This window comes from Triturus cristatus, chromosome 1_1 (assembly GCF_964204655.1).
Source record: "Triturus cristatus chromosome 1_1, aTriCri1.1, whole genome shotgun sequence".
Taxonomy (NCBI): Eukaryota; Metazoa; Chordata; class Amphibia; order Caudata; family Salamandridae; genus Triturus; species Triturus cristatus.
In genome coordinates this window covers 52790144-52801448 of record NC_140579.1, presented here as the reverse complement: position 1 = coordinate 52801448, position 11305 = coordinate 52790144, and the positions used below count along the sequence as shown (strand labels likewise).

Genomic DNA, 11305 nt, shown 5'->3' with positions numbered 1-11305 from the left:
ATGCAGGAGGAAGGATCGGAGCCGGACAGTAGAGCCGCTGGGGCTCAATCGGCGCCGGACGCGGCGTCGGTCGACGCCGCAACGGCGTCGGGTCCGGAACAGGGCTAAACTGGGGTCCGACGCCCTCCGGCGTCGGCGGCACCGGCGTCGGGGGCACCGGTGGCGTCGGCGTCGGTGGTTCAGGCGTCGGCGCCGGTGGAGGAGTGACTAGGTCAACCGGCGTCGACGGGGGCCCAGGCATGGGCCCCGCGGGGACCTGCGGCGTCGGGACCGGAGTCTCCGACGGCGCCGGGGCCGGAGCCGCCGGCACGCAAGGTCGCCCAGTCGAGTCCGCGGGGCCCGAAGGCGCGCCAGCGGGCGTCGACGGCGGAGCCAGGCTCCTCATGGCCGAGAGGAAGGCACTGACCTCCGCCGGCGTCGCGTCAGTCCCAGGGACCGGAGGGTATGGGGACTTGCGCGGCGCCTGCGGCTCCGACGGAGCCGCGGGGGTGGAACTACCCAGGCCCTCGGCCGAGTCGCGCGACCGGCGAGGGGAGTCCGAAGAGCGATGTCGTCTCTTGGACTTCTTAGAGTGTTTAGACTTACCCGACGACTTGGAGCCCGACGAACGATGGTGGCGTCGGCTGCGGCTCCGCGAGCGATCCTTGGACCTCCTCCTGGACCGGGATCGCGCACGACGCGGAGCCGAGTGGCGAAGCTCGAGAAGCTTGCGGGACCGCTCCCGCCTAGCCTTCGAAGTCAGGGCCTGGCAGTCGGAGCACGACTCCGCGTCGTGGTCGAGGCCTAAACAGTAAAGGCACCGGCGGTGGTGATCGGTCACCGACATCAGTCGATGGCAATCATCGCAAGCCTTGAATCCAGGCATCCTACCGGCACCAGACGTCGATTGACAGGATCAAAAAGGATCAAAAAGGATTTAGTCAAAAAAGACTAAAGGGGTAGCTCTCCCGGATCTGCGCTTACTGGCGCGGAAAAAAGAAGAACTGACGTCAGCGCGCGAGGGCGGCGTCTAAGTACTCCGACGACGTCATTCCGGCGCACGACGCCGACGATGGACGCGGAGCCGCAGACGACGCCTAGCGACGCGCAAGGGGTATTGCTGACTAAAAATCTTCCGGATCCAGCCTGACGCCTGGGGATATTCTAAGGTGAGGAATCTAACTAACGTGTTTCTTTCAGATAAAGAGTGTAATGTAATCTAAGTGTGATGTTTCTACAGAGGGTAGCAATTTCATGTGGGGACTCATGGGTGTAATGCAAATTAGCTGCACCACTGTGTCTCGGGGAGGAGAGCTTGAACTGTATACCTCTGGACCTGTGGGTGGATTCAAAGAAAGAAAACACTCTTCTAAGTTTAGGGGAGGAGGAGCATTGAAGGAGCTGCACACCTCTGATGGCAATGTGAAAATGGAGGGAACCTCACAGTTGTGGCCCAGGTCATGTGGATAATCCAAGGAGTGTTGCGCTCCTCTGACCAGGCATGGGGGATGGAAGTAGCTGCTCCTCAGAGGCCTAGGACTGAAGGTGGATTGAATGAAGTGTAAAATCCAGCCCACAGGTTCTGACCTGTAAGGGAGGATGAAAAGAGCAGCATAACTTGAAGGGCTGCTCAAAGACGAAAGGACGGAGCTGCATGTCGTTGTCACGCAGCTCGTGATATAATGTGCGGAGACCTCATATATTTAGAGAAGGGATAAGGGATGGTAGAAAGATTTGTGCACCTGTTGCCAGGTCTGGCTGATGACACAGAAATTGCATAGAGGCAGCTCATGGATGGAGCAAGCTAGCCAGACACCACTAGCCTACAGCTGGCACAGGATTGAGAGAGTTGCAACCCTGTGTTGTAGGGCTGGGGGGCATTCAGGCCTCTGCTCCTGGCTTGGGAAGATAGACTCATTTATACACCTCTAGTTCAGGACTGATGAAAGCTCACAGTGGATTTCATTCTGTGTCCATGGGTTGCACCACCTCTTCCACTACTTCAAGCTCCAGGGATGTGATGGTTTTCGTCAGTACTGCGGTGGTCCCCTTCCGGTAACGGTAAGACCCAAGCCTGGGAAAACAACAGGTTCAGAGGGCTTGAGTTAGACACTTGTGATAACTTGACATCGATCCATGGAGCACAGAAACACATTGTTATGATGGTGGAGACAGGATTCCTTAAAATGGAGCAATTGTAGGGGTCACATGTACAAATACCAAATATCTAAAAAGATCCAACAAACCGCATATCCAGACACATTAATTTCTCCTGTGGTCTCAATCAGAGTTCTACTGTTTTGCTCTGCCAGAACAAGGGGGAAGCACAGCTTCACATTGGAGACACATTGCACTGCTAACTACATACTGGGGTAACATTTCCCACAGCAGAATTCACAGGAAGTATTAACAATTATAACCCTTTAAGAAAAGACCAGCTACAAGTTGCCAAGAGTCTATTAGGGATATGCATGTGTAAAGATGCTCAGGAGCAGAACTGATTCAGGCTCACCTGTGTCCGCTCTGGCCTGGGCTGTCATACCCACGCAGAGACTCCGTGCCCTCCTTGGTGATGATGCACAAGTCCACATTGCTCCCGGATCCCAAGTCACATGTGATTCCAGCAGTAATGGCCTCCCGCACCAGCTGTTTGGCATCCTCACGCTGTGAGCGATGAAGTGGACCGAAAAATGGCAAAAGGGGAAAAAAAGGCAATAGAAGTAGTCAAATTGGATGTCACTTCTATGTGATCCTGTGTACCCGTGGGGAGTCTGAAGGCAAAGCAATAAGCAAGAGAAGTACAACTCCAGGAACACACATTAGGAAAAGAGATGCAGAGTTGTACGGCGGAGAGACGCGTTCAGGGAATAATCTACTATCACACACATGCTGGAGGGACAGCTTCGTATTCCAGACACTAGTATTGTAGATCAACATTCACTCACTTACCTTCTGCTGGGACAGCCCGGCTTATACTCAAAGAAATCACATGTTGTGGAGGGAAGAGAAGCTAAACACCCTACACATAGGCACTAGGCCTCTCATTGTCCCATCAATCCCAGCCCGCAGCAGACATAGCAAAACGGATTCCCGCAACCACATCTGGCAATCTGCAATCATCAGGCATTCACCTTGGCTATTTACAAGAGCTCTGCTGGGGACTGGTTCATCAGATAGTGCTGGGAGTAAGTGACACATGCGTCTGGTTTTTGGTGGTTTGAGTAGGGAGTGACATCTGCCCATTTCATGATCTTACTTAGCAGTGATGAGTACAGTTGTTCTTCGCTTCTAAATTCTACACCACAGACTTTATCCAGCAATCACCCTGGCCCTTAGCCTCCCACTACATTCCAACTTTGTGCCGCATGGCCTGTCTACGAGGGGACAGCATGCACAGTGTCTCTTCTGATGCACTTGCTAGTCCTGCCGGCACATGACTACCACTTGATAAACACAATATACAATTATACAGCGCGCTATTACCACTAAAAGTGTCCTGAAGCTAATGGAGGAAGCAGTGCACAGAATCAGGAATGCAAAATAACTTCGGATCATTATCAGGAGACCTGATGATGAGATCCTGGCTTTATGATACCCGCAACCAGTGGCTAGAAAGTCAACATTTCTGCATTCAGAATGGAGTTTATGGACTTTTGGAACACAGTTGAGCCTGAGAGCATCGGTGTGGAATGGTTGATACATGACGAGTTTGTTTGTTTTTTTCAAAATATGTTTGGGATCTAAACCATGACAAGCCCCATAGCAGAGGCAGAGGACCACAGACGCCGACCACTTCCGAAGGAAACCAGGGCAAAGAGCGGGAACCGGAAGAGACAGCGGCAGGGCTGAGGAGGCTGAGGAGAGATGCATGTTCAAGCTCAGACATAAAAATGGACTGTACCATGGCACTGTGGGGGTCCTTTGGAAGAAAAAGAATAATACTTTGGATGACCTGAAGATGAAAGAATCTGCTGGGTGCAAAACGGCAGAGTGGGATCAAAGCAAACTCCCATGTTTTTGGCAGAGTGAGTATGGGAGGGTAGAGTACTCAGCCTCAGGTGGTCATAAAGCAGCTGACCATGCACTGGAGGGTGGCAATAATTATAAGTCTTATCAATGTTGAGTATGAGCCGCAATATGCAAGACAAAGCAGAAGAATAATATGGGACACAATAGCTGCCGAGATAGCCAGGAGGATCTAGGGAGCCAGGACTCCCCGATCCACTGCAAGTTTAAGATTATCAGTGACATACATGAAAGCAGATTCAGTGAAATACATGAAAGCAGATTCAGTGACATATAGGAAAGTAGATTCAGTGACATACAGGAAAGTAGAATCAGTGACTTACCGTAAAGCAGGTTCAGTGACATACACGAAATGAAATCAGATTCAGTGACATACAGGAAAGCTGGTTCAGTGACATACAGGAAAGCAGATTCAGTGACACCGGAAAGTAGATACAGTGACACAGGAAAGTAGATTCAGTGACACAGGAAAGCAGGTTCAGTGACAAACAGTGAAGCAGGTTCAGTGACAAACAGTGAAGCAGGTTCAGTGCTATGAAATGGTCTTAAACCAGACTAATTAGAGTCCAGGAAAGATTTGAATTCAACAAAGAAGAAACCTGAGCATGAATAGGCTTTTCTAGGGCTTTGGATGGCAAAAGGAGCAAAGATATGAGTGAAAATTGCTCACGACAACCGGGTTGGAAGAAAGTGTTTTTTGAACAACAACACGATTACGTGTCTTTTCAAATTGCAAGTCCGTAGTCGGAATTCAAATAATGGCTATTCAACTAAAACAAAGTTGTTAGAAGTGACATAATATTGGTATTACAGGTGATTTCTGACTTCAGCATGCATCTGATAATACAAATAATCTCAAAGTGAGATTAGCATATATAATATAGTGTCACATTGTATTATATTATAATATAAAATATTTATACACTGCACGTCTCAAAGTGAATTTTGTAAATAAAAAGTGTTATTAGTAACTTAATAGTGTCCATTTTGTTAGCTTCTGAAAGATCTAAAGCTTAGTTAACCTTCCAGGACTGAAAACTGGTGAACTGTAGGCCTTACAAAGATCTCTACACCAGAGGCCGTATTACCACAGGCGTGTGCCACCGCTTTGTGTGTCCCTGGGGCACTTTGGCATTACAGAAGGGCCCGCAACCCCCTCTGTTATACTGATAGCGCTGGTGTATTACCACATATGTGCAGCACAATCATCACCCCTCCTTCTGTGCACTGGGTGATAAAGCGACATTAGTGAAAACCATTGCTACATGGGGAGAAACTCTCACCTCCATGTTGGGCTTGAAGCGATCTTCCAATACAGCGATGGCAGCATCTGATCCGGAACCTGTGGCCGCAAGATGAGAACGGATTAGAACCAGCATCTAGTGACAAGTCACCCCTCATCATCTACAGACCGCTCCAGAGGTAGAGTATGTATGTCTGATCTGTCTACATTTATGAATTTGTTGTCTATCAAACGGTGTATCTGTCAGTCTCTGTGTCTGCTCATCTCTCCATCCATGGCCGTGTGTGTTTGTCTGCCTCTCGGTCGGTCATTCGCTCTCTTATGCACGTCCATCCATTAGTGAGCATTAATCTATCTATAAGTCTCTACAGGTACTATGTCTACTTGTGTCATTGTCATAATGGCATTCTCTCCACCATGGTGCACTGTCCATTACTCAAACACCTCAGTCATGCTTACAGTACAGGAAAGAAAGTCTTACCCATGGCAACGAAGGGAAGCGTGTCGGTGGATCCATGGGGGTAGATGGTGTACAGGTGGGACCCCTTGCAATCCACGCCGCCCACAATTATAGATGCGCCAATATGGCCCTGGTACCTGTGGCAGAGGAGGGCAGTCATAAGCACAGAAGTAAGAACATGCATTACCTTAATCGCTTCTCGACCTGTACTAAAGCACCATTGCACACGGATTACGCAGCCACTTGGATCTAAACGGAGGACACGGTGACCAAGAGCATGCCTGCCTCAGCTCCCAGTGCTGGGTTGTACAGCGCCAACATACAACGACTAGACGAACATCTTCAGGGGGCGGGGGGTAAATGAGAAGACGGTGTGGTCATTACCAAGCATTCCTTAAATCTCAGAACAGGAACGTGTGAGGTCTGTGCTCCGTATCAGTCAGTAGTTACTGGCAGTATCTACTTTGGCATCTGTCATTTACTACTAGCGCCCGGGGCTGCTGTTTTTGCCCGTTGTACACTTGACTCTCCATGGGCAGTAAGGGCAAGCAGTCAAAGCTGTCTCTAGGAGGCAACAGCAACACAAGCAATTTCACAGAAATAAATTCAAAGTCTAGTCTGGTCTACTAATACTTTTAGGTGGGCCCAACACATGCCACATTTTCAAAAAACTTAAAACTATGGGGGGGGGGGGAGGGAGGGGGGGGGGGGATTTACATCACCAAACCTACTTTTACTGTTTTTTAGAGTAGATATTCCCAATCATGTGGCTGGACAGCTCAGCCATATGCAGGGATCTACTGAGAATGTCTTGCGGCATTTTCCACAGGCTACTAATCTCTGGGCGGAAACTATATAGCACAGAATTCCTACAGAGGGAATGGAGCCCTCAGTGCAAAATCACTTTTTTTTAAACTTATTTTCACTGCAAAAATCCCTTTATCTTCACCCCCATCAAATGTGGGAGTAATACGTTCTCCTTCCCATCCTGGAAGGGGAATTACTTCAGCCTTTCCAGCCACTTTACCTACACAATAAACCTATGATTCATAAGTTCATATAGCCAGGGTGGCGAAATAATCTCTACTCTTTTGAATACCATAATGTTCTCGGAGGCGCGATCAACATATACTATGACCAAGACCAAAGAACATTTTTCAAAGTATCAGAATCTATTGGACAAACATATTACAAATATTACTAAAAATCCCTAACACGACTGAAACACGTCACCGTTCCACACAGATCAAAAAAAGTAATTTTAAGGGTAATTTACTCAATTCTTAAAGTAGCCCTGTAGTACTGTATATGAAAAGAAACATTATCTCATTTTCATAACAGCCACAGAAGAGAAGATTTGCTGCAAATTACATTCGAGCTGATTTTTTGGCTATGCTATAACTTTTTGAAGTCTTCATCGGGGGAAGGAGTGTTCTTTGTCTGCAATCCTTCTATCCTAGTCTGCAGATAATTTTATATGCAAATATCAATGAAAGGGATATCTGCTGATAGCAATTAATGGAAGAATTAACATTATTGTACACCATCTATTTTTTTATCAATTGCCGTATATAAGGTAATGACCGCATAGATGTTTAAGAATACCTGTTTGCAGGAATCATGTCAAACAGCATTCATAGCTGAAATGATCTTAAATCGACGAAGACAGCTATAAATACTCTTTCCAGAATCAATTTCACAAGTTAGTAGTTTGGGCTTTTTCAGTTTGAATAACCGTTAAAGGCGTCCTGTAATTTGGCACCAGTGACTGACACCAGTCAGATGTCGCGCCGCCATGTTGTGGTATAAACATCAAGAAAGTTCTCTGTGGTTTTTACAAGTACCTTACTTGGCTTTGCATCAAGCCGACACTTAACTTTTAACTTCTCACACCCCCCCCCCCCCGCCTCCCTCTCATGGACCCTTCTTGCCCCTTAATTCCAACCTTTTTCCTCTCAATCCCTTGCTTTGCCCCTCAGTTCCTCCTACTCTAATCTAGGCCATTCCTTCCATCCCTCTCATATTTATTCCTTTTCGCCGCGTCTCACTTCTCCCTCCGTATTTCCACGTGTTCCCTCTCTGTAAGAGGGTGTCCCGGTGAACTGAAGAAACTGAGACTTCAAGTAAGTATTCAAGTTCTGGAAACTTTATTACTGTTACAGAGACCCACGGCAGCTCCAGGTGAAGACAAGCAAAGAATGACACAAACTCAACAGGAGTTCTAGATCTAAGAGTGCAGTGACCTGATACATTCTTATTACATCACACTTGATATACAAATAACTTTATTGATACAAGAAAATACCGCATAACATAAGCATAAGAAATACAGCTCTCCCACCCTCTGATGTTCCTTCCCTCCTCGTTCACTTCTTTTCTATTTGCTATCCTATCTTTCCCTCGTATCTATTCCCACACTCCTTACATTTCCTCACACTCTCCCTCTGAACCCTTGCTTCGCTTTTCTATTCCCCCAGGGCGCCTCGAAGCAGCTGTGATGCTAGAAAAGCGACATAACTTGTAATAGCAGATTAGACTGCGAAAGACTGTAGAGTCTGTATGATTTCGCTGAATACAATATTTTCCTGGGCTCGGGGGCCCAGGCCTGCCCTGGCACCCACCTGAACAGCATCTGTTTCAGCATCCTGTTGACGGTCACCACGCGGGGGGTGCGGCCGGTGGAGAGGGCGTGCAGCTGCATGTTGGAGGATATGAGCTGTGTGGTCACCTCTGCGTCCGCCGCCACGCCGGCTCCGCAGCAGCTGTGCGGGGGGCGGAAGAAAACAGGAGTCAGTGCACAGTGTCGGGTATCAGAAACTCACCTCAAAACACCCTCCCTGGATGCGGTACTCTGATGCACTGACTGGGCCACACTGTTTGAGAGGTCATATTTGTTGCATAAAATAGACGGCAGGTGGCGGTGTTGCACAAGAAATTAAATTTTACAATTCATTTTTTTGGAAACAAACGCACTTGGTGCGCCTTTTACATTCTAGGCCCCGTAGTCCTGTTAGAATATTAGAAAAGAGCGGGAAGAACTGGACTGGATGAACTAGAACTACCTATGCAAGGAAATGAGAAACGTGGGAGCTAAGGATGCGCCCATCCCATGTCAGCTCTAGTGTTCCTTCCGGGGCATATTCTTATAGCCAACAATTTCTTTGCAGTATTGTCTATTTGACGTCACTCACAACCCCTCAGTGAAAAACATACCGAAAATTCCCTGTTACCCATCTATAAATCTATATTTTATCAGGTGAGTTAGCCTAGTTGGTTCAACTGAAGGAAACCGAGACTACAAATGTCCGAATGCACTGAAATAGTGAAGTAAAGCTCAACATTAAATGGTAGCTTGATATGGAGAGATTCAGCAGCCAGTGGTGGGTGGGAGGAGATGCGACTTCCTAGATATGGCAGTGTATAAAGTGCGTCTTTGTGTAAGGGTGACGGCTTGGATACTCCCTGAACATTAGAAGTTATGCCGGCTCTTGTGGAATGGTGAGGGATTCAGTACACACTAGATGTTAGTGGGTAGAAACTGTGCCCTGTGCCATCACCCGCACAGATTTCCTGGTGCTGAGCAGGTGTGTGTGCCCAACGCTGCCTATGCTAGGTTGGTGAATTGAAAAGCCAGATTTTCAGCTTCTTGCAGAATTCAAGAAGAGCGGAGGAGGCTCTAGTGTGGAGTGGGAGGCCGTTCCACGCTTTAGGAGCTATGTAAGAGAACTCCCATCCACCTTAGCTGGGTCTGTGTACGCGTGGGATGTTGCAGAAGTCCTGCGGAGCAGGCGTGTCTGGATGGTTGGTGGAAGGAGATGCGACTGTTCAGGTAGGTGGGGCTTGAGTTGGGAGTGCCTTGAATGTGTGTGAGAAGTCTGAATTGAGCGTGTGTATGTATTGGAAGCCAGAGTAGTTCTCTGAGGTGTGGTGTAATGTGAGGTTGAGGATGAGGTCGGGGTGGTCTGTGGTCTTTTAGTGAGTTGCTTGGTGGTCTGGGCATAGGGCCTGCTCTCATAGTCCAACTTGCTGGTGACTAGGGTGTGAGAGACAATTCTTCTTGTGTTGCATGGGAGCCATTTGAAGATCTTCCTCAGTATTTTCAGGGTGTGGAAACAGGACGCCCGGACGGCGCTGACTTGTGCAGTCATGTCTAGTTTGCTGTTGATGATTGTTCTGAGGTTCTTTGTGTGGGCTCTTGCAAAGTGGTGGAGAGGCTATCAAGAGCGTCTTCTGTAAGGGTGAAGGGTTCAAAACTCACTAGAATTTGAAGGTTATGAAGTACATCTGGCGATTGCTCCTCTATTCACAAGATTTTACAGAGCATGAACAGTGTCTTGTGTAATGGTGATGGCCTCAATGCCCGCTAGATGTTGGAGGTTATGAACAGTGTCTTGTGTAATGGTGATGGCCTCAATGCCCGCTAGATGTTGGAGGTTATGAACAGTGTCTTGTGTAATGGTGATGGCCTCAATGCCCGCTAGATGTTGGAGGTTATGAACAGTGTCTTGTGTAATGGTGATGGCCTCAATGCCCGCTAGATGTTGGAGGTTATGAACAGTGTCTTGTGTAATGGTGATGGCCTCAATGCCCGCTAGATGTTGGAGGTTATGAACAGTGTCTTGTGTAATGGTGATGGCCTCAATGCCCGCTAGATGTTGGAGGTTATGAACAGTGTCTTGTGTAATGGTGATGGCCTCAATGCCCGCTAGATGTTGGAGGTTATGAACAGTGTCTTGTGTAATGGTGATGGCCTCAATGCCCGCTAGATGTTGGAGGTTATGAACAGTGTCTTGTGTAATGGTGATGGCCTCAATGCCCGCTAGATGTTGGAGGTTATGAACAGTGTCTTGTGTAATGGTGATGGCCTCAATGCCCGCTAGTTGTTGGAGGTTATGAACAGTGTCTTGTGTAATGGTGATGGCCTCAATGCCCGCTAGATGTTGGAGGTTATGAACAGTGTCTTGTGTAATGGTGATGGCCTCAATGCCCGCTAGTTGTTGGAGGTTATGAACAGTGTCTTGTGTAATGGTGATGGCCTCAATGCCCGCTAGATGTTGGAGGTTATGAACAGTGTCTTGTGTAATGGTGATGGCCTCAATGCCCGCTAGATGTTGGAGGTTATGAACAGTGTCTTGTGTAATGGTGATGGCCTCAATGCCCGCTAGATGTTGGAGGTTATGAACAGTGTCTTGTGTAATGGTGATGGCCTCAATGCCCGCTAGATGTTGGAGGTTATGAACAGTGTCTTGTGTAATGGTGATGGCCTCAATGCCCGCTAGATGTTGGAGGTTATGAACAGTGTCTTGTGTAATGGTGATGGCCTCAATGCCCGCTAGATGTTGGAGGTTATGAACAGTGTCTTGTGTAATGGTGATGGCCTCAATGCCCGCTAGATGTTGGAGGTTATGAACAGTGTCTTGTGTAATGGTGATGGCCTCAATGCCCGCTAGATGTTGGAGGTTATGAACAGTGTCTTGTGTAATGGTGATGGCCTCAATGCCCGCTAGATGTTGGAGGTTATGAACAGTGTCTTGTGTAATGGTGATGGCCTCAATGCCCGCTAGATGTTGGAGGTTATGAACAGTGTCTTGTGTAAT

General features: G+C 47.9%; 1 protein-coding gene across 1 annotated transcript in view; it reads right to left on the bottom strand.

Moving 5' to 3' along the window:
- Nucleotides 1-1084: 1084 nt before the first annotated feature.
- The window catches only part of LOC146869357 (proteasome subunit beta type-7-like), a 74489-nt gene continuing 64268 nt past the window's right edge, over nucleotides 1085-11305 (bottom strand). The window contains exons 4-8 of the mRNA XM_085651788.1: nucleotides 8330-8470; nucleotides 5730-5845; nucleotides 5289-5347; nucleotides 2492-2643; nucleotides 1085-2053 (exon numbers count right to left, since the gene is read on the bottom strand). Of these exons, the coding sequence (XP_085507914.1) occupies nucleotides 1942-2053; nucleotides 2492-2643; nucleotides 5289-5347; nucleotides 5730-5845; nucleotides 8330-8470 (580 nt within the window). The 3' untranslated portion in view covers nucleotides 1085-1941. The remainder of the gene's footprint in view (nucleotides 2054-2491; nucleotides 2644-5288; nucleotides 5348-5729; nucleotides 5846-8329; nucleotides 8471-11305) is intronic.